Consider the following 24100-nt stretch of genomic DNA (forward strand, 5'->3'; position numbering starts at 1 on the left):
AAGCAATTTACATTAGTGTTGTTTGTGATACAGTTCTTTCTTGTCATTGTATTTTATTTTACTCTTTTTTATGCTACTTTGTTATATCCATTGTTTTCTTTTTGCTTCACAGTTTCTTTTTCAATGATTCAGACAGTGTAGACTTTGCTTCTATTCTACAATCCATATTAAAAAAATAAAAAGAATCCTATCTGAATATGTATTTCCCTGATTACCAGTGTTAAGTCTGAATTAATGTTACCTTCTCCTTGAAAAAGATGTGGAAGTTAGTATTCTTTTTTTTTTTTTTTTAATAATTTTATTTTTTTTAATGGGGTGACATCAATAAATCAGGATACATATATTCAAAGATAACAAGTCCAGGTTATCTTGTCGTTCAATTATGTTGCATACCCACCACCCAAAGTCAGATTGTCCTCTGTCACCTTCTATCTTGTTTTCTTTGTGCCCCTCCCCACCCCCTTTCTCTCTCCCATTCCCCCCTCCCCCCTGTAACCACCACACTCTTATCAATGTCTCTTAGTTTCACTATTATGTCCCACCTACGTATGGAATAATACAGTTCCTGGTTTTTTCTGATTTACTTATTTCGCTTTGTATCATGTTATCAAGATCCCACCATTTTGCTGTAAATGTTCCGATGTCATCATTTCTTTGGCTGAGTAGTATTCCATAGTGTATATGTGCCACATCTTCTTTATCCAGTCATCTATTGATGGGCTTTTTGGTTGTTTCCATGTCCTGGCCACTGTGAACAATGCTGCAATAAACATGGGGCTGCATGTGTCTTTACGTATCAATGTTTCTGAGTTTTTGGGATATATACCCAGTAGAGGGATTGCTGGGTCATAAGGTAGTTCTATTTTCAGTTTTTTGAGGAACCACCATACTTTCTTCCATAATGGTTGTACTACTTTACATTCCCACCAACAGTGTATGAGGGTTCATTTTTCTCCACAGCCTCTCCAACATTTGCTATTACCTGTCTTGCTAATAACAGCTAATCGAACAGGTGTGAGGTGGTATCTCATTGCCATTTTGATTTGCATTTCTCTAATAGCTAAAGAAGATGAGCATCTTTTCATATATCTGTTGGCCATTTGTATTTCTTCCTGGGAGAAGTGTCTATTCATATCCTCTTCCCATTTTTTTATTGGATTGTTTGTTTGTTTGTTGTTGAGTTTTATGAGTTCTTTGTATATTTTGGATATTAGGCCCTTATCTGAGCTGTCGTTTGAAAAAATCATTTCCCATTTAGTTGGCTTTCTGTTTATTTTGTTATCAGTTTCTCTTGCTGAGCAAAAACTTCTTAGTCTGATGTAGTCCCATTCATTAATTTTTGCCTTCACTTCTCTTGCCTGTGGAGTCAAATTCATAAAATGCTCTTTAAAACCCAAGTCCATGAGTTGAGTACCTATGTCTTCTTCTATGTACTTAATTGTTTCAGGTCTTATGTTTAGATCTTTGATCCATTTTGAGTTAATTTTTGTACAGGGGGAGAGACTGTAGTCCAGTTTCATTCTTTTGCATGTGGCTTTCCAGTTTTCCCAGCACCATTTATTGAAGAGGCTTTCTTTTCTCCATTGTGTGTTGTTGGCCCCTTTATCAAAAATTATTTGACTATATATATGTGGTTTTATTTCTGGACTTTCTATTCTGTTCCATTGGTCTGATTATCTATTTTTCTGCCAATACCATGCTGTTTTGATTGTCGTGGCCCTATAATATAGTTTGAAGTCAGGTATTGTAATGCCCCCAGCTTCATTCTTTTTCTTTAGGATTGCTTTGGCTATTCGGGGTTTTTTATAGTTCCATATAAATCTGATGATTTTTTGCTCTATTTCTTTAAAAAACGTCATTGGAAGTTTGATGGGAATTGCATTAAATTTGTATATTGCTTTGGGTAATATAGCCATCTTGATTATATTTATTCTTCCTAGCCAAGAACAAGGTATATTCTTCCATCTCATTATATCTTTTTCGATTTCCCTTAACAATGGTTTATAGTTTTCATTATATAAGTCCTTTACATTCTTTGTTATGTTTATTCCTAAGTATTTTATTTTTTTTGTTGCAATCGTGAAGGGGATTATTCTTTTGAGTTCCTTCTCAGTTGTTTCATTGTTGGCATATAGAAAGGCTATTGACGTCTGTATGTTAATTTTGTATCCTGCGACCTTACTGTATTGGCTTATTGTTTCTAGTAGTCTTTTTGTGGATTCTTTGGGGTTTTCGATGTATAGGATCATATCATCTGCAAAAAGTGATACCTTTACTTCTTTTCCAATATGGATGCCTTTTATTTCTTTGTCTTGTCTGATTGCTCTGGCTAGAACCTCTAGTACCACATTAAATAAGAGTGGAGAGAGTGGACAACCCTGTCTTGTTCCTGATTTAAGGGGGAAAGCCTTCAGTTTTGTGCCATTTAATATGATGTTAGCTGATGGTTTATCATATATGGCCTTTATCATGTTGAGATATTTTCCTTCTATACCCATTTTGTTGAGAGTCTTAAACATAAAATTGTGTTGTATTTTATCGAAAGCCTTTTCTGCGTCTATTGATAAGATCATGTGGTTTTTGTTCTTTGTTTTGTTGATATGGTGTATTACGTTAACCGTTTTACGTATGTTGAACCATCCTTGAGATTCTGGGATGAATCCCACTTGATCATGATGTATTATTTTTTTAATATGTTGTTATATTCGATTTGCTAGTATTTTGTTTAGTATTTTAGCATCTGTATTCATTAGAGATATTGGTCTGTAGTTTTCTTTTTTTGTGCCATCCTTGCCTGGTTTTGGTATGAGGGTTATGTTGGCCTCATAAAATGTGTTTGGAAGTATTGCTTCTTCTTCAATTTTTTGGAAGACTTTGAGTAGAATAGGAACCAAGTCTTCTTTGAATGTTTGATAAAATTCGCTTGTATAGCCGTCAGGGCCTGGACTTTTATTTTTGGGGAGGTTTTTAATGGTTTTTTCTATTTCTTCTCTACTGATAGGTCTGTTTAGGCTTTCTGCTTCTTCTTGACTCAGTCTAGGAAGGTTGTATTGTTCTAGGAATTTATCCATTTCTTTTAGATTGTTGAATTTAGTGGCATATAGTTTTTCCTAGTATTCTACAATAATTCTTTGTATATCTATGGTGTCCGTGGTGATTTCTCCTCTTTCATTTTGGATTTTGTTTATATGAGTTCTTTCTCTTTTTTCCTTGGTAAGTCTTGCCAAGGGTTTGTCAATTTTGTTGATCTTTTCAAAGAACCAGCTCCTTTTTCTATTAATTTTTTCTGTAGTTTTTCTGTTCTCTAATTCATTTATTTCTGCTCTGATTTTTATTATCTCCTTTCTTCGGCTGGTTTTGGGTTGTCTTTGTTCTTCTTTTTCTAGTTCCTTAAGGTGTGAAGTTAAGTGGTTCACTTGGGCTCTCTCTTGTTTGTTCATATATGCCTGAAGTGATATGAACTTCCCTCTTATTACTGCTTTTGCTGCATCCCATAGATTCTGATATGTCGTATTGTCATTTTCATTAGTCTGTATATATCTTTTGATCTCTGCACTTATTTCTTCTTTGACCCATTCATTTTTTAAAAGTATGTTGTTTAGTTTCCACATTTTGTGGGATTTTTTTCCTCTTTTTTGCAGTTGAATTCTAGTTTCAAGGCTTTATGATCAGAAAATATGCTTGGTACAACTTCAATTTTTCTGAATTTGCTGATGTTGTTTTTGTGGCCCAACATATGGTCAATTCTTGAGAATGATCCATGTACACTGGAGAAAAATGTATACTCAGTCACTTTGGGATGAAATGTCCTGTAGATGTCTATCATATCCAGGTGCTCTAGTGTTTTGTTTAAGGCCACTATGTCTTTGTTGATTCTCTGTTTGGATGACCGATCTAGAGCCGTCAGTGGTGTATTGAGGTCTCCAAGTATGATTGTGTTTTTGTCAGTTTTTGTTTTAAGATCAATAAGTAGCTGTCTTATATATTTTGGTGCTCCTTGGTTTGGTGCATATATATTAAGAATTGTTATGTCTTCTTGATTCAGTGTCCCCTTAGCCATTATGAAATGGCCATTTTTGTCTCTGAGTACTTTTCCTGTCTTGTAGTCAGCATTATCCGATATGAGTATTGCTACACCTGCTTTTTTTTGGATGTTATTTGCTTGGAGTATTGTTTTCCAGCCTTTCACTTTGAATTTGTTTTTATCCTTGTTACTTAGATGAGTTTCCTGTAGGCAGCATACAGTTGGATTTTCTTTTTTAATCCATTCTGCTACTCTGTGCCTTTTTATTGGTGAGTTTAATCCGTTTACATTTAGTGTAATTATTGATACTTGTGAGTTCCCTATTGCCATTTTATATCTTGCTTTCTGTTAGTTTTGTGTCTTGTTTGATCCTTCTCTTTTGTTTTTCTATCTTTTGTTTTTATTTGGTTGTATTCCATACATCTTTCCTCTGTTGCTATCTTTTTTATCTCATGTGCTTCTGTGGTGGTTTTTTCAATGGTGGTTACCTTTGAGTAATGAAAAGGGTCCCTACCCTGTTCATTGTAGCGAACTATTTTGTGAGTACTTTTGCACTCCATCGTCCTTTGCTACTGTTAATCTCCATCTTCTCCCCCTCTTTCTTTTTGTTGTTGTCACAGTTTAAATTTGGTTTTATTGTGTTCTTCTTGGAGCTTTTACTTGTGGCTCTGTTTTTTTTTGTTCTTTGTATCTGATTGGAGAACCCCCTTTAGTAATTCCTGGAGTGGGGGTTTTCTGATGATAAATTCCCTCATCTTTTCTGTATCTGTGAATGTTTTTATTTCTCCTTCATATTTGAAGGATAGCTTTGATGGGTATAGTATTCTTGGCTGAAAGTTCTTCTCTTTCAGGACTTTAAATATTGGGGTCCACTCTCTTCTAGCTTGTAGAGTTTCTGCTGAGAAATCTGATGATAATCTAATGGGCCTTCCTTTATATGTTGTATTCTTCTTTTCCCTGGCTGCCTTGAGAATTTTCTCTTTGCTGTTGGTTTGTGCCAATTTCATTATGATATGCCTTGGAGTAGGTTTGTTGGGGTTAAGAAAATTCGGAGTTCTGTTTGCTTCTTGAACTTGAGGCTTTAGTTCTTTCCACAGGCTTGGGAAGTTCTCATCTATTATTTGTTTGAGTATGTTCTCCATTCCATTTTCTCTCTCTTCTCCCTCTATTATACCTATTATTCTTATGTTATTCTTTTTGATGGAGTCAGATAATTCTTGTAGAGCTATCTCATTTTTTTTAATTTTTGAGTCTCTTTCTTCTTCTCTCTGTTGTGCCTCAAGTTGCTTGTCTTCTATTTCACTAATCCTCTCTTCTATCTGACCTGTTCTATTAGCTAAGCTTGTTACTTCGTTTTTCAGCTCGTGAATTGAGTTTTTCATCTCTGTTTGATTTGTTTTTATAGTTTCAATTTCCTTGGACATATATTCTTTGTGTTCATTGAGTTGTTTTCTGAGCTCCCTAAATTGCCTTTCTGTGTTTTCTTGTATATCTCGGAGGATTTTTAGGATTTCTATCTTGAATTCTCTGTCATTTAGCTCCAAGGTTTCCAATATATTAAATTTTTTCTCCATAGATTTTTCCTCATCTAGCTGTGTTACCTCTCTCTCTTTTGTATCCACGATATTCGATTTTCTCTTCCTTAATGGCATCTGAGGGTGGTTTTGTTGATAGTATTAATGAGATTTAATAAAGAATAAAAAGTTAAAAAAATTAATAAAAAAAATCGAAAAGAGTTGGTTTTTTAAAAAAAAATTAATAATGAAATAAAGAAAAATAAAATAAAATAAAAATTTTTAAAAATGGAAATTATTCCCCCCCTCCTTTTTTCCTCTCCTCTCCTCTCCCCTCTTTCTTGAGAAAATCTTGTGGTGAACTGTGAATTATAACAAACAATGCCTGTGATGGAGGGCCAAAGTAATAAAGGGGCAAAAAAAAAAAAAAAAGAAAAAAAGAAAAAGAAAAAGAAAGAGCGTATGGACCCACAAAAAGCAAATAAGGAAAAAATTTGAGTCAAGAATAAAATGATTTGCTTTTAGGTGGTGGTTGTCTAAGAGTTATGATGAGAGGAATAAGAGGAAAATGGAAAAATGGGGGGACAAATTAAAAAATTACTATTGTATTTAGTGGAACAAGAACTAGATAAAATGGAGAACCAGGGATGGGAGCACTGCTAGTGAGTTAAAAAGGTGAAGTAAACCCCCCCCCAAAATGCCACAAACATAAGTTTGAGTCCCAGATAAGATAATTTTTTTGTTATTGAGGTTTGAATGAGAGGAGATGTAAAGGAGAAAGGAAGAAACTAATATAGAGGGAGAAAAGAAAGAGAGAGAGAGAGAAAAAGAGGGAACCACTAAAAGAAGAAAAAGGAAAGGAGAGAGAGAGAGAGAGTTAAGGGTTTTGGAGTGCAACCCTCATAGAGAGAAAGGAAGAGAAGAGAAAAGATAATGGGAGATGTAACACTTATGGGTAGTGTAGTTCAAGGAGAGGAGAGAGTAAGACCGGCCGAGAGTTAATCGGCCAAATTGGAGGAGGAAAAAAAGTATCAAGAATGAAGATAAGAGAAACAAACGAACAAATATAATAAAATGGGATAGGTTATAAAGTCTGCAGATTATTCTTGATTTTGAGAGGTTATCTTCTTGCTTTTTCTTTTCTCTCCCTCTTCCTGGTCGGTGACTCTGTACCCCGGGTTCTGCCCCTTTGGCATGCTCAGGTAGAGGTTTGCAGTTGATAAGTCTCTATGGCAATGTCATGTATTGTGCTTTAGTCTCGTTGGCAGTCGAGACTCATTAGCATTTATAGGCTCCGACAGTGAGAGAGTCCGTGTTCCTGGAGCCTTTCTCCTAGTCTTTCCTTCTTCAATTAGTAGCCTGATAATCCAGCTATGGGGTTGCTGCTGCCTCTGCCTGGATAGTAAGAGGCTCAAAGAGCTGGCAACTCCCCACTCTATTTCCACTCAGCACAGGGCTCTGGGTAAGGCTCAGTCAGTCAGAGCTGCTAGCATAATCAGGCGGGCTTTCCGCCCACTCAAAGACCTCTGACTCTGTCTGCCACTCTGTCCGGTAACACAGGCAGGCGCCCACTTCTGGGGCGCTTGGAGGAAACTCTCACTCACTGGCTGCGCGCGCAGACCAGGATATCCGGCCAGCAGTCTCACGCTCTGAGTGAAACCCCCAACCGCAGGGAAAAGTTGCAGCGTTGGAATTGAGTCTCGCTCCGTCCCCGTGCGCAGCTTTTGCAAGGCGCTGGGGCGGCCCGAGATTCTGCTTTGGCCCACACAAAGGCCCCTGACTCTGCCCCTCTGTGCGATAACACAGGTGCGCACTGCCGAGGCACTCGGAGGAATCTCTCATTCACTATCTGCGCGCGCAAACCAGGATATGAGGCCGGCCGCGTTTCCCTCTGAGTGAAACCCCTCCAGCACGGAAAATCTCCACCGTTGGAATTAGTTCTCACTCCCTCCTGTGCGTGGCTTTCCCAGGGCGCTGGGGCTGCCCAGAGACTCTGCCCTCGGCCCACAGAAAGGCCTCTGAACCTGCCTCTCCGTGGGGCAACACGGGCACCCACTCTCGGGGCCTAGGAAAAAATCTCTCGCCCACTAACTGCGCGCACGCCAACCAGGAGACCGGGTAAAATGGCCGCCCCGCTTGTCTTTCTTTGTTTGGGTTTGGCACAAGTGTTAGCTTGTATTGCCCGGGTTGCCACAGGATCAGTTTTTCCTCGGCTTGGATCTCCGTGCCACAGCCTGGTTCAGCCGTTTGTGCCGCGGCCTGGATCTATTCACCCCTTTTGCCCACCTCAGTTTCTATATTCACAGTTACCAGAGAAAGCCGCCCTGTTTAGGTTAGTGAGGAAGGCGGAGCATTTCTTACTCCCTATTTCCTTCGGGGTTTGGTTATATATTTAGCCAATTTTTCACTCGACCATACCTTTGGGTGTATTGCGAAGCTTCTGGAGGCTCCAAGTATAGGTTTTTCTGTTTCTGGTTGAAGATCTTGTTGAGTTTTGGGGGAGATTTATCGGTATCGCTTCCTACCCCACCATTACTCTGACGTCATCTCCAAAGTTAGTATTCTTTACTTCCTTTTGTTTCTTCCCCTCTTGCTTCCCTTTTGTTATTGTTTTAACATGACATTTTATTGCCAGCTCATTTCTAGTTACTTTTAGCATGTATTACATCCTTAGAATTCTATTTTATATTAATTTATAGCAATATTTATAAGAAGTGAATGAGACAGAAATCCCTTCTGTTGTGAAACTTCAGAGTTGGCTGATATAAATGTTAATTTTATTATTATTATTTTTTTACTAAGTCTTCTTAGTGTCCTGTGAATTTTTGGATCTTTAGAATTTGGTCTATCTAAATATTTTTTTCCATTAAATCTCTTTTTTTTTTTTTTTTTAATTTGCTCTTTTGGTTCTGCAGGTGCTCCCCTGTGGAATTGGTCTTTCATTTTCTCTCATTTTCTACCCATGTCTTTCCCCTCTGTCTACTATGAGGATGTAGCATGTTTGTTCTCGGTATGCGTTCATGCGTCTGTGCAGTGACATTTCTGATCTGTCATTTCCAATGCACTTTAAATTCTGTTCTTGCACTTTTGTTTCTTTATCTCATCGAGTTCCCTTTTTATTTCTGTCTCTTTCAACCAGTGTCCTCTCTGCTATTTCATTTCCTTTATTTTTTTTAAAAGATTTTGTTTATTGATGTTAGAGAGAGTAGAGAGAGAGAGAGAAAGGGCAGGGAGGAGCAGGAAGCATCCACTTATAGTGGTTGCATCCCTTGTGTGCCTTGACTGGGGAAATCCGGGGTTTTGAACTGGCGACCTCAGCATTCCAGGGCAACATGCTCTATCCACTGCTCCACCACAGGTCAGGCAGTTATTGCATTCTCTCATTATCTCATCCTTTATCTATTTGAATCCATTTAAAAAAATGTTTTTACGGAAAGATTATAACACATGTTGCCTAATTTTGCTCTTATTTTGTTCATATTTTCCCCTAAAAGTATGTTCCCTCTTTGCCTCCTAAGCACAGTTTCCCTCTTGTTCTTTGCAGGATCATTTTATAGGCTCCTCCCCCCTTCTAGATTACTTACTCTTAGAAAATAAAGTTCTATTTAGGTATGATTTTCTAAAAATAATACAATAGATGCCATTACCTTTTATCTCACTTTTTATTGGATAATATTAGTATGCTGGTCTCAGACCTCATCTTGAAGGATTTACTGTACGTTGGATGTTCTAATCTAGTGTCCTTTGGGGGACAGCTGTGAGAAAGCCCACTGCCCTGCGCTTTACTTCTGAGCACTTTGCTATCTTGATTGGTGACATTGTCACCCTTGGGCCTGCTCCGCATTGCCTGGCCTCATTACGGTGTTATCGCCTGTGAAGGCGGGAAAGAACCAAATCTCTCCTTTTGCCAACCCAGGCTGATGGGACCTCTTGGTCCCTAGGCCTCCCCTTAGAAGATTTCCAGTGTGCTAAAGAGGGACTATTAGTAGTACGTAGTAGTATTAGTAATAATGGTAGTACATATACTTTTTACCCTGACGACATATTAGATTGCTTGGTGAGTTAAAAAAACAAACACAGATGTCCAAGCGTTACTTTAGATCTGCTGTGTCTGGGTGGTTCTGATGTGCGGTTGGGATTGGGAATTACTGGGATAAAGGGCTACTGATGGGGTGTTCACCACTTTATTGTCCTGTGGCCTGTCTTTGCCTCTGCCCCCACCTCTGGGGACACCAGTCCTCCTTCAGTTCCACCCTTTGCGACTTTGAGACCGTGCTCCTTTGCTTGGAAAGTAGGCTGCACAGCAGTTGTCGAAGTCCGTCTTTCTCTCCTGCTGCCTTCCACACTGTGCTGAGCTGAAACGGCTTCATGTTTCTGCCTTGTGTGTAGCAACCGGCCCTTCTTTCCAACCCAGATGCAAATTTTGACCCATTTTCACTATTTCCAGTCACTTCTTTCTGGATTGGGGGTGGGAAGTGGGAATCAGATGCCTTTCTGCACATGGCTGTCAATCCCCTGAATTCGGATCATATGGGCTGTATGTGGAAAATCATACGGAGATGGAACTATGCAGACAGTAGTTCTGCTTCATGTTCCTTGTGCGTACATGCACCATGTGTGGCATTTCTTAGTATGTATATTTGACGTGCCTCAAAACCATTTGCATACATGTGGCAAATTTTGTTGCTGATAGCCTTATGAAATCTTTAAAATAAAAGTGTGGAGCCTGACTAGGTGGTGCGCAGTGGATAGAGTGTCAGACTGGGACATGGAGGGCCCAGGTTTGAAACCTCGAGGTCGCTGGCTTGAGCGTGGGAAAATAGACATGACCCCATGGTCACTGGCTTGATCTCAAAGGTCACTGGCTTAAAGCCCAAGGTGGCTGGCTTGAGCCTAAGATCGCTGGCTTGAGCAAGGGGTCACTTGCTCTGCTCCAGTCCCTGGGACAAGGCACATATGAGAAAGCAATCAATGAACAACTAAGGAGACTAAGGAGCCGCAGTGAAGAACTGATGCTTCTCATCTCTCTCCTTTCCTGTCTGCTGTCCCTATCTGTCCCTCTCTCTATTCTGTCTCTGTCTCTGTCACACACAAAAAAATGTTGTGGAGATAAAGGAGAGTACACGTGATCGGCCTTCAGATTCTCTCTCATAGCCATATTTTTACATTTCCATTTATAGCCAAGAATATTTTCTCCCTGCTAATTGCCTTGTGCTGCATATGTCAACGATTGTGACAATTCTGTGGACAGTTCTGATTTTGAATAGAATAATTTATTGTTATCATTATTACTTCTCTAGTAGCAGAGACTCCTGTGGGAGAAATATTACATAAAAGGTAGTTATAACAGGCTTCCCTCTGATAGGCATTTAAACTTCCTCAGTTGTGCAGAACACACAGGCTTGTCTGTTAGGAAGTCTGCTTTTCCTTGAACATCAGCCACGACACTCCTGGGCTCTCTGTGAGTTCTTTGTTCGCTACCAACAAACCTCTACTTTTTGATTACCAGAAAATGGAACATTGATGGAATGAATTAGACTACAGGAGGCATGAAATTACTTTTTTCTATACAGTGGTTGAAATAAGCCTGTTTCTGATGATTTTACTGCCATAGTTCTCATTTGAGTAGCTCTCTTGAAATACCGTCTTCTGTGAGGCCAAACATTCTGCCTGGTCACCTACTTTCTGGTCATCTTCTAGGTTGGAAATACTCCGAGAGATCTGTTCTGTGGCCTTGGCCTTATTCGCCTTTTTCCTATTCTCTGATTTTTCTTGTTATTTATATGCTTAGGACTTGGCATTTTACTTATGGACTATCCAACTGATAGGATTACCGTTCTAAAAATACCACAGCTTTATTAGTTTATAGCAATTTTTAAATAGGCATTGTTTCATTTGATACTCTCAACAGCCTATGATGTAAGGAAAGCAAACTGGATGACTCGGTTTCCCAAAGTAGGACACAGGTTCAGAGTGTTGAGTGACTGAGCTAAGGCCAATGCAATTAAGAAGTTGTAGACTGGTCAAGGCACATATGGGAGTTGATGCTTCCTGCTCCTCCCCCCTTCTCTCTCTCTCTCCTCTCTCTCTCTCCCTCTCTCTCTCCTTTCTAAAAATGAATTAAAAAAAAAAAAAAAAAAAAAGAAGAAGTTGTAGAGCCAGGGCTTGAAGCCAAAGGTAATGCTCTTGCTGTTAGACACCCTATTGTAATTAGCCATGAATGTTTCGCTGAGATGATGCAGCCCTTCCTTCCATGTGTTCTCTCTTATCTTTCAGAAGATGATCTCTTAGAAGATGATGGAATTTTCAATATCTCGGTATTTAATGAAGCTTGTTTGAAACTGAACAGGCATTCTAGGAAAGTTGGAGCAGAACAAATGTACCAAGTAAGAAGATCTCTTATGTTATTTGTTAAAGAATTGTGCCACTTAAAAGTTTGGGTGTGTTCTCCAAGCAAGGAATCAAAGTATCTAAAAACACTCATGAAATGGACCTCTAGATGGTTTGATTTTTGTTTTAGAGATGGATATGAAATGTGAGATGGATGCAAGTGAGGGACTAAACTTAAGGAAGATACTATATTTGGTGACTTGCTGTCATTTTTGCTGCCTGATATTTTACATGTATTATAATTTAGTGCATTCAATAATTGCTGCTTGCCTGACCAGGCAGTGGCGCAGTGGATAGAGTGTCAGACTGGGATGCAAGGACCCAGGTTTGAGACCCCGAGGTCGCCAGCTTGAGCGCGGGCTCATCTGGTTTGAGCAAAGCTCACCAGCTTTGACCCAAGGTCGCTGGCTTGAGCAAGGGGTTACTCGGTCTGCTGTAGCCCCTCAGTCAAGGCACATATGAGAAAGCAATTAATGAACAACTAAGGTGTAGCAACAAAAAACTGATGATTGATGCTTCTCATCTCTTTCCATTCCTGTCTGTCTGTCCCTATCTATCCCTCTCTCTGTCCCTGTAAAAAAATAAATAAAAAAAAATTGCTACTTTTTTATTATTAAATTCACAGTTGGGTGTGGGTTTTTGAGAAACTTGCTGAATGGCTATTGGTTCTCATTTAACTTGATTTTCTAAGTATCACAAATCTCAAGTAAAATTATGAGTACGTTCAGGCAGGAAGTGAGATTTAGTTTTGTGTCGTATTTCCAGTGCCTAACAAATTGTCTGGCAGAGAGTAGACTGTATATTAAATTAAAATTAAGTAGTTAATAAGTTCCAATTCAAAATAATATAATTCTACAATTAAACAGACAGTTGCTGTATAATATGGTATAGTGAGAGCTTTTAGAACAAGTCAATCAATAGAATGGGATCTTGTGTGTATGTGTGCATGTCCAGGTGCAATGTTTTTCTCAAACAAGAAGTAAAGATGGTGTTGAATCATAGAGAATGAGTAGGAACCAGCTAGAAAGAAGAGGTGGGTGAAGGTGAAGAGGGGCTCAGTGGGCAGGTAGAGTTGCAGTTGAGTAACAGAGCCTGTGGCTCTCGGGGAACAGAGGGGATAAGGGGAAGTAGAAAGAGATGGGGCAAAAATCTAAGCTGTGGCCAGATCGTGAAAAACCCTGTGTCCTGTGCTTTAGAGTTTTGATCTTACTTTGATGTCTATGTGGAGGCACCGAAGGACTTTATTTTATTTTTTATTTTTTATTTATTTTTTGTATTTTTCTGAAGCCAGAAATGGGGAGGCAGTCAGTGAGACTCCCACATGTGCCTGACTGGGGTCTACCCGGCATGCCCACTAGGGGGCAATGCTCTGCCCATCCAGAGCGTCGCTCTGTTGCGACCAGAGCTACTCCAGCGCCTGAGGCAGAGACCACAGAGCCATCCTCAGCGCCTGGGCCAACTTTGCTCCAATGGAGCCTCAGCTGTGGGAGGGGAAGAGAGAGAGGAAGGAGAGGGGGAGGGGTGGAGAAGCAGATGGGCACTTCTCCTGTGTGCCCTGGCCGGGAATCAAACCCGGGACTCCTGCATGCCAGGCTGACGCTCTACCACTGAGCCAACCAGCCAGGGCCAACCCTGAAGGACTTTAAGCAGGTGAATGAACTATTTAGTTTTTCATACTAGAGAGAACACTGAGCCTAGAAACATATTCAAGCACTCTAATAATTTAATATATGATAAAATATGATTTTTCAAATGAGTGCAGAAATAAATAGTTCTGAAACAATTGGTTGACTACTTGGTTACAACAATAAATTATTTAAGTAGAAGTTGTATATACTCTAAGACACAGCAATTCTACTTTTTTAGTATATATGCTAGAGAAATTTTTGCCCTAGTATTTAAGGAGTTATATAATTGGATTTTCATTACATCATTGCTTACATAATACAAATATTAAAATAACTTTAATGTTCATCAGTTGGAAAATAGATAATTGTGATATTTGGTTAGACCATATGAAATTGCTGCTATTCTGCCATTTTGATATGGTTCAACCTGATAAATCTACAAAACTGTATATTATGTAGGAGCTAAACATAAACGAACTAGATCAAAATAATTCACCATGAATAAGTCTCAAAAAACAAAATAGTGAGTGAAAGACCCATGCTGTTATCTATATTATGAACACAAACATATTCAGGCAAAAATCAGCTCCTTTAAGATAGAGCATCTATACATGACAATAACTAAAAAGGTTTTAAATTTAGAACATTTTTAAAGATGACAGAAGTATTTATTGGGAACCACATGCTTTCATGCTCAAACTGGAAGTGGTGGTTTCCCAAAAGGAAACTGTGGTGCTCTGAGAACAGGCGGCTGGACCCTGGGCTGCCGACAGTTACAACGTCCACTTCACCGTCTCAGTTCCTTACTTTTATTGCAATTCATTTCTTCCTTACTAGGTGACCCATTACTGGCTATTAATCCCAAGAGAAGACAGTAAATACTTTTATGCAGAACAATAAAGCCCCAGAGCCAGAACAAAAGATAGATGTTATTAACTGAAAATTTTATTCCAATATTCTCTACTCATTTCTTTAAATTCCCCTGTATATAATATGAATATTAAACTCGTCTTAAGTAAAAAAAGGAAGAAAATGAATGATATTTCATGCATACACTAAAATGATTAAATAGTTAAATTGAAAAATTGCTTTTGTATCACAATGAATAAAGCATTATAAAGAAAACATTGCCTTGATTGATATTATAGATAAAGAATAATTTAAATAACGTGTGAAACTCTCTTAACAAATCCAGAAAAAACTGAAAGTTCAAAGGCAGTTTGCAAAAGGGAATTTACCTATTGCTACAATATATGTGAACACGTTAAGTCTCACTAGCTTGAGAAAAAAAAAATGTAAACCATGAGATACCATGACTCTTTTATAAACTTGGAGAGAGTAATGTTACACACAGCTGTTGGGCACTTGAATTGGCATAACTTCTCTGGCACAGTTATTTGTTATTGTTAGAATCTATCTATAAACATTTTGAAGTGTACCGTAATGAATTGTTCGTTCATGTACAGAAAAATTAAGCTGTTCTCTGAGTCATTGTTTATAATAGAGGAAATTGGAAACAAATGTTCTTCATCAATAGGAATTGGGTTAAGTAAATAATCATACCTTCATCTGATAGGACACTACGCAGATGTGAAATAATGGTCTGCTTCGCACTGGACAGCATTTGCTGCTGTTGCCCAGTTACTCCTCTCCTCTTCTCTTGTTGGTTTGACCCCGCTCAGTCTGCTTCATAAGATCCCTTTCTTCTGCCTGTCCCTTAAATCTAATTACCCTCAGGTTGTGCTTTGCCTGTTTCTTTACATCCTATACACCTCTTTGGGCATCTAACCCCAATCTCTTGATTTCCTTAACTGTCTCCACACTGAGACGCCTAATCTATTTCTTCAGGCCTCATCTATTCTGTAATCTCTGGGCTCCCTGATAAGCTACTTGCACTCTCTTTCACCTGTGTCTTCACCTCTGTGACCCTCCTTCCTGCAATTCTCGACCCTCCCTCCCCGACCCCACCTGGCTAGCTCCTGCCCACCCGTCAAGAACGCTGTTTCTGCTATCCGAATAGCTTTTCCTACTCTTACCTTTTTCATCCACAACCCTCCAGGTTAATGCTAATTTCTCCTTTAGTCTGCAATTAAGATGGTGAATTCTTCCCTGATCCCTGAAGAGGAGGGTGAGGTATCCCTTTGGGATGCTCCTCACGTAATATCACACTTATCTCTGGGTGTTTCATTTGCCTATGTACTTATTTGTGAGTTTCTTAAGTTAGGACCTTATTTGACATTTTATATCCACCACTGTATACTCTGGCTGGCAAGTAATAGGAGCTCTACTTGTAGAATGAATTGATGACTATATTGTAAAATAGGGCACACAGTGTGATTCAAAGTGTATAACTAGAAAGTATTGTTGTTGTTGTTGTTGTTTATAGACTAAACTACATGGAGTTCAGGATGAGACTGACTGTAGTAACACAGCCTACATCGTGGTGAGATTTTCTCCAGCAGGTGCCAGCGGCCTGAATGTAGAAATGGGGAAGTCAACCATTTGGCTTGACCCAGTGTTCTGAGTTTTGTTAGACTAAGTGGAATCGAGAACAAAGGGTCAACGGCATTGAGGGTATTGTAGAGGAGAATGGTTGATGTGATAGAAAATGGTATCTGAGATAGGCAGGGAAGGCGAGGATGGAGGCGGGAGAATATTGGTAGGAAATCTTGAGTGAGGAAATCTTGAGGAGTTTCTTTTTTTTTTGTATTTTTCTGTAGTGAGAAGTGGTGAGGCACAGAGACAGACTCCAGTTTGTGCTGGACCAGGATCCACCCAGCATGCCCATCACGGGGCGGTGCTCTGTCCATCTGGGGCGTTGCTCTGTTGCAGCCTGATCCATTCTAGCACCTGAGGTGGAGGCCATGGAGCCGTCCTCAGTGCCCGGGCCAACTTTGCTCCAACGGAGCTTTGGCTGCAGGAGGGGGAGAGAGAGAGAGAGAGAGAGAGAGAGAGAGAAAAGAGAGGGGAAAGGGTGGAGAAGCAGATGGGCACTTCTCCCCTGTGCCCTGGCTGGGAATCGAACCCTGGACTTCCACATGCCAGGCCGACACTCCACCACTGAGCCAGCCAGGGCCTTTTGGGGGGTTTCTTGAGAGTGATTGTATCTATCTGGAGTGAGCAGTTTAGAAAAATAGGGGATTGCGAGATCTTGGTGGAGCAACTCTGATGTTGACACAGTCTAGGATGTGGCTGTGGATCTGAGTCACTACGGTTAAGTGGAAGAACTTCATAGCATTGAGCTGTAGGTACTGAGGCCAGGCTTTGATGGCTTGTGTCTAAGGACCTTTACATTACCCAAGAGAATGCTAGGAATTGAGGGAGATAGGAATCTCCCAGCGAGTCCTGTGTCAGGGTCTTCGATGACTGGAATAATGACAGTGATGAAGAGAGATAGGGGGTGGGATAGCCAATGACATGAGCATCAAAAGAAACAGTAAACACATGGACATCCAGGTAAACACACTGATGGATCAAGGGCTGATCATATGGCTTCTAGGACCTTCACATCTATTTCCCCATATAAATCCCTCTCTCATATCTGTAACATGCGTTGGCGGTGGATAGAGCGTGACTGAGTTAACAGGGTACGTGATGACTCCACAGACTGAAAGCTCTGTAGCAGTGCTCACCTAGAAAAGAATTAGTGAGGTGCCATCGCACGGTTGCTTTGAATGCATAATTTGGAGTAATTCTCATAAAGTTTTGTTTTTAATTTATTCATTTTTAGAGAGGGGAGTGAGAGGTAGGGGGAGGAGCAGGAAGCATCAACTCCTATATGTGCCTTGACCAGGCAAGCCCAGGGTTTCGAACCAGTGACCTCAGTGTTCCAGGTCAGCGCTTTATCCACTGCGCCACCACAGGTTCAGGCAATTCTCATAAAGTTAAAAACACTTCTATGAAGCTTATCTGTGGATTCCTTAGAAATGACAATAATTTAAAGTAAGTTTTCCCAGTAGCTCCAGTACAATCTCCTTCCCTGGGTGGGCATTGAGGGATTACCTTAGAATCGCCCAACATTTTGTTCATCTGAGATGAAGTTCTGCCTTTGAAGCTTAGTCTGCAGCTGTTTGAGGAGGAAGTTGCAGGGAGTAAGTAGGCTAGCTTGGTCAAGTCCTTCCCCAGTGTAGCTTGCTATTGTATTAAACATAATTCTAAGTGGGTGAGGACAAATCGGAGGACCCTTCTTGCCTTAACTGTATTTTGCTTATAGTCTAGATATCTTTAAGCCCACAGAAAATTTAATATAACACTTTCTTTTGATCTCATGACAGTTTAAAATTCTGGGTCAAAGGTGGTATCAGACGGATTTTTACCATGCAGTATCATTTAACTTTACAACGGGGGAACGAGCTTCGGTAGTGTGCTTAGACCTGCACCCGGCTACTGATTACACAGTGAACATCACCCTGCTGGGATGTCGTGAGCAGTGCTCAGTGCAAATCATGATAACAACTGCACCGGCAGGTGGGTGTGCATGCCGTTCTGTTTTGTATCTCAGGACCGTGAGTGAAATGTGAGAACTGTACAATGTGGGGCATAAAGAATGCTAGTCTGGGAGTCAAGAGACGTGAGTTCTAGTTCTAACTTTGACTGGAGTTCAGGGTGCCTGAAACTTACCACCTCTCTCCTTTTCCACGGGGGTCCTGGCTCATAAAGACGCAGACCGAGAACGGACTGCTTTACTCAGAGGCCCCGGTAGAGATGGATTAAGAGAACTGTCAAGCCTCTTATCTCTCACCCCAAACTTAAGACAGCTGAGCCCTCGGGGTGGTCTTTATGGACCACGGGGACCTACTTCCAGGCGATCAGAAACGTGAGTGCGTTGTGTCAGCACTGGCAGGATGGAGAGCCCACTGGGCAGACCACGTGTGAGCACATGAACCCGACAGAGTGCAGAGGCCCCATGAAGCTCGGGTTCCTTAGAAAGGCCCTGTGGCCTTGCGAGGAAGCCACGGAGAAGCCAGCTCTATCCACTCCACAGCCCGCCCTAGTGGGAAGGGACACAGACGTCTCTACAGTTTCTTTTGTTCTTTAATCCAGTGGGTTCCATGGGTCAATTTGTAGCCAAGCAGATGGAGAAGCTGCTCCCTTGGAAGGCAAACAGCAGAAGAGGGCGGGCCCTGCTCCTGCCTTTCTGAGGCCTCTCTCTCTACTCACCGTTGCTCTCAGAAGAAAAAGCAGAATCATGTGGTGCTTGCTCAACACCGTCAATGTCCTGAATGTAACTGCCTTGCACAGGGCAGGGAGGAAGTCGGCTTACTGTTGTCAGAACACAAAACACAGAGTTTAGTCTTGTGTTATTTATTAATCATTGTATTATCTTCCATACAAACAACTGTATATCTATTTTTGCCTCACCCTGTACACTTGAAAGTGTAAATTTCACCTCAATTTTTAGAAACAGCCAATGGATTACATATGTCCTTGCTCCTGGGCCTCAGTTAGCTTCTAATTAGTCATTCCATGCCATAATACAAGTGAAACATTTAGAACAGTTCCCAGCACGTAACAGTGACAATGACAATCACAGCTATGTTTATTGAGAACTAAATACATGCCAGGCCCTTTTCAAAGTGCAGTCCTCGGGTCTGTTCAAACCTACCAAACCTGCCGGAGGCCTTGCCACTCCTGTCATTTTACAGAGCAGGATCACGAGGCTCAGAGAAGTTAAGCAACCGGCCCGGGGTCACATGCTTAGTGAGATGTGCAAGTGGGATTTGAACACAGGCAGTCTGGCTCCAAGGCCCTCCGTCTTTCTCTTTCTCTCTTTTTCTTTCTTTCTCTTTCTTTCTTTCTCTCTTTTTCTTTCTTTCTCTTTCTTTCTCTCTCTCTCTCTTTTTCTTTCTTTCAATTGACTCTAGAGACAGAAGAAGGGAGAGAGAAAGAGAAACATTGATTTGTTATTCCACCTATTCATGCATTCATTGGTTGATTCTTCTATGTGCCCTGACTGGGGGTCGAACCCACAACCTTGACATACGGAGACAACACTCTAACTAGCTGAGCTACCCGGTCAGGGCCCAGGGCCTTCATTCTTAATCAGCACATCTATTGCTTCTCCCTAAATATTCAGTTATTAAAAAGAAAAGTCAAGGCCCTGGCCGTTTGGCACAGTGGTAGAGCGTCAGCCTGGCATGCAGAAGTCCCACGTTCGATTCCTGGCCAGGGCACACAGGAGAAGCGCCCATCTGCTTCTCCACCCCTTCCCCTCTCCTTCCTCTGTGTCTCTCTCTTCCCCTCCCGCAGCCGAAGCTCCATTGGAACAAAGATGGCCCAGGTGCTGGGGATGGCTCCTTGGCCTCTGCCCCAGGTGCTAGAGTGGCTCTGGTCGCAACAGAGCGACGCCCCAGAGGGGCAGAGCATCGCCCCCCTGGTGGGCAGAGCATCGCCCCTGGTGGGCATGCCGGGTGGATCCCGGTCGGGTGCATGCGGGAGTCTGTCTGACTGTCTCTCCCCATTTCCAGCTTCAGAAAAATACAAAAAAAAAAAAAAAAAAAGTCAAAATTGTTTCTAGAACCTAATGCATAGTCAGTCCAGACCCGCCTTGCTTTTGTCAACCTTGGACCATGAGCAAAAACTTCAAATGCCATGGATATATAAATGTGTTCATTTAATAAGTGTTTATTTCTTGCCTACTGTGTGTCAGGCAAGTACTAAGAGCTCACAGTGGAGCAGCACTAAAGTGGTCCCAGCTATCATGGGGTTGCAGTCAGGGGGTCCGGGAAGAGATACACGCGTAAGGAAATACAGGTTCGGTGGGACTTAGAGTTAAGATGAATTGCAAAACACGGCAAAGGGAATGACAGTTGATGGTCAGGAAAGACCTCTATAATAAAGTGAATTTAAGCATAGGTCTGAAGGAAGTGAGGGAGTAGGCCTCGTACAGGGGTTCGGGGACTCGCCAAGCAACAAGGTCTTGGGACAGGCATGTCCTGGGCCTGTTTTAGGAACACCAGTGAAGCCAGTGTGGCTGGAGCAGATGGAGCTGGAAGGGTGGTAGGAGATGAGGTCTAAACTCTAGCTTGAGTATAGCCAGGGGCCCATGGTATCAAGTTCAGAAAGTAAGTCCATTGTTACCTTCACCTTTGCCCTGTGGACCCCAAATTACCAGTAGTGAGGGTAACAATGTAGCATTGTGGAAGTTCAGCCTCTGTAAGTTACCAGCCCACCACCTGTGAATTTAAACCCCAGTCAGGAAATAATCTCTTCTAGTGAGGCTTTTTGGATTCAGTCTGACGCCTGACTTCCCATATATTTTGGGAAGAGGGAAATTCACTTCCCTTGGAAATTTTTGAACTTTGCAAGGGTGGCCCCAGATATTTCTTGGTGCCCATCCGAAGTCTTTAGAACCTTTTCATTTTCTTTTCTCCTTTGAGCCCTGTTTCTACTCACCCTCTGCCATTGCTAAAGACTCTAGAGTCTATCTCTTTAAGTGACAGAGCCTCCTTTCTCTGTGGGCAGGGTACCCACAATATAGCAGCAGCAATAGTGGGAAGCTCTTCACGGGACATGGATCATCTCGCATGCCCCATCACGATCCCAGCTTTCCGCTCTTTCCTCTGAGTTTCTTTATTCCCAGAAGGATCCCAGGGATTATTCTAGCTCTGAACAGACGTCTTGGGCTCCTGTCATTGACTGTCTTGCCTCTGAGTCCTGCTTCCTGGTTAGGAGGTTTCATGTTTGTCTCCCCTGGAGAATTACTCTCAGCTGATCCTTGAGCTGCTGTTAAGTTTCACTGGTCTAATGAGGTCCAGGAAGTGCCCTAGGTTAGTGGTTTCTTTCACCCAAGCCCCACCTTTCCTTAGAACTGCATTTCTAAGACTTGAAGCGCCCCTGCTTCTTGATGGGAACTGGAGCATCCCTTCCTGCCACTGTTTCCTTTTCTGCTCGGAGAGATAAGACACCCTCGGTGCACTTCCTTCGAGTGTTCCTGCTGATCCGGTGGGCCCAGCTGAGCTTGCAGCTTGCAAACGTCAGTCCCCTTTGTTTCTGTTTTTCCTCTATTCCCAGGTCTGGCTCATACCTTTTGCTAGATCTTAGTCCTTTCCTTCCCTAGCTTTGCTTTTCGTTTTTACACTTAGATTTTTGTTCTCTTAACATATTACTTTGAATTCTGCTGGTGAGCTCTCCAGAGGGAAAGGATGATGCCAGAGAGTTCTCAATCTGCCACAGCCATCCAGTGTTCAGATAAATCCTGCCCACTTTCACTCTTGTTAGGAGAGATTTATTTCTATTCCACTCAACCTATAACCCAGACCTGGGCTGGATCAATTGTTATAGTCCCCGGATCCTCCTTCATATGCCATATTTCCCCGTGTGTAAGACGCACCCTTTGTTTTCTTTTTCTTTTAAAGATTTTATTTATTCATCTTAGAGAGGAAGGAGAGAGAGAAGGGAGGAAGGAGCAGGAAGCATCAACTCCCTTATGTGCCTTGACCAGGCAAGCCCGAGATTTCGAACCAGTGACCTCAGCATTCTAGGTCAACACTTCGTCCACTGCATCGCCACAGGTCACTCTGTCATGTTTTCTTGATCTGGGCCAATATGATATTTTCCCATAAAATGATAAATATAACTATTCTGTGGTGGAAGAGTTATGTCTGAAATCTGCCTGCTTCTCTTACAAGTCATTAGCTTGTTGCATTTTCTGTGCCTCTCTATCTGATGTCTTTTCATTGCTGTTTTATTAATTAATTTTATTGATTTATTGGCATGTTTATATATATATATTTTCTAATGATTACCTTTTTACCTTTTTAAAGTGCCCTGTCTCCTGTTTTCTTTTATAACTTTTCACCACCTGGGTTGTCAGTTTTCAAAGGCAAAGGCATAGTTTACCTTCCATTTACCTTCCATTTACAGTATTGACTATGTAACAGTCAAATTGGTCTATTCTGTTTTCTTTTTTTTTCTATCCCTTCTCCTCCCATTTTTTAGTCGCTTTATTTTTATTTTATTAGAACACATGCCATTTATATTTTTTATTCTAACTTGCCCTACCTTTATTTTAGTGTTAAATTTATGATTTACTATATCAGATAGTTACTGCTTGGTTACCTTGTTAGCTCTTGGATAAAGCTCATCTTCCAATATACTGCTCAAGGGTCCAGTGTTCCCTGAGCTCTTGCATGTTTAAAACTCCTCTGTGGCCTTGAAACTTGAAAGATGGCTGGGCCCAATATAAAAATCTTGGTTCATACTGTTGTTTTTTTTTACATTTTTTTATTATTAATTTTAATGCAGTGACATTGATAAATCAGGGTACATATGTTCAGAGAAAACATCTCCAGATTATTTTGACATTTGATTATGTTGATACCCCTCACCCAAGGTCAAATTGTCTTCCGTCACCTTCTATCTGGTTTTCTTTGGGCCCCTCCCCTCCCCCCACCCCGTTCATACTGTCTTGATTTGAGTTTCCTTAAAATTCATTTCTATTATTACCTTGCTTTTACTTAGCTTTTGAGAAGTCTGATGTAGCCTAATTTTTTTCACCTTTGGCTCTTATTTATTCGAGTAGAGATGCTGAGGATTTTTCTTTATCTTTAAAGTCTAATATTTTTATTTGGAGTAATTATTCTGGTGAGCTTCCTCAAGTGTCTGGTTAGGCCTTATCAGTATTTATATTTCTAGTTTTTGTAAGGTTATCTGGGATAGGCCCTCACCAGTTGGCTTCACATAGAGCAGGGGCAGTCAACCTTTTCATACCTACCGCCCACTTCTGTATCTCTGTTAGTAGTAACATTTTCTAACCGCCCACCGGTTCCCCAGTAATGGTGGTTTATAAAGTAGGGAAGTAACTTTACTTTATAAAATTTATAAAGCAGAGTTACAGCAAGTTAAAGCATATAATAATAATAATCACTTACCAAGTACTTTACGTTGGATTTTTGCTAAGTTTGGCAGAATAAATCTTTATAAAACAATTTACTATAGTTAAATCTATCTTTTTATTTATACTTTGGTAGCTCTGCTACCACCCACCGTGAAAGCTAGAATGCCCACTAGTGGGCGGTAGGGACCAGGTTGACTACCACTGGCATAGAGCATCAGCCTGGTGTGTGGAAGTCCTGAGTTCAATTCCCGGTCAGGGCACACAGGAGAAGCGACCATCTGCTTCTCTGCTCCTCCCCCTCTTCCTTCTCTCTCTCTCTCTCTTTCTCTCTTCCCCTCCTGCAGCCATGGCTCAAATGGTTCAAGCGAGTTGGCCCCGGACACTGAGGATGGCACCATGGCCTTGCCTCAGGTGCAAAAATAGCTCGGTTGCTGAGCAACAGAGCAGCAGCCCCACATGGGCAGCATCACCTGTTAGGGAGCTTGCCAGATGGATCCTGGTCAGGGCGCATGTGGGAGTCTTTCTCTCTGTCTCCCCACCTCTCACTTAATAATAATAATTTATTAAAAAGCTATCTTGGGTTATAGGTTTAAATGTTAACTGTTTCAATGCTTTTCTTCTTTGGAGACTTTTAAATTACACACATTAAATTTTTGTCTATATTTCATTTCAACCACTATTTAATTTTTTTGTTTTTACTACTTCT

The 24100-nt window shown here is 41.0% G+C and overlaps 1 protein-coding gene across 3 annotated transcripts in view; it reads left to right on the plus strand.

The window, feature by feature from the left end:
• SUSD1 (sushi domain containing 1) overlaps positions 1 to 24100 on the plus strand; it is a 110446-nt gene that overhangs the window by 51057 nt on the left and 35289 nt on the right. For 2 of the 3 annotated variants that reach the window (XM_066367430.1, XM_066367431.1), the window contains 2 exons: positions 11815 to 11924; positions 17831 to 18023. The exons of the other annotated variant lie outside the window; for it this stretch is intronic. In XM_066367430.1, coding sequence (XP_066223527.1) covers positions 11815 to 11924; positions 17831 to 18023 — 303 coding nt within the window. The remainder of the gene's footprint in view (positions 1 to 11814; positions 11925 to 17830; positions 18024 to 24100) is intronic. 3 annotated transcript variants of the gene reach the window in all.

The sequence above is a fragment of the Saccopteryx leptura genome, chromosome 2 (genome assembly GCF_036850995.1).
Source record: "Saccopteryx leptura isolate mSacLep1 chromosome 2, mSacLep1_pri_phased_curated, whole genome shotgun sequence".
Classification (NCBI taxonomy): domain Eukaryota; kingdom Metazoa; phylum Chordata; class Mammalia; order Chiroptera; family Emballonuridae; genus Saccopteryx; species Saccopteryx leptura.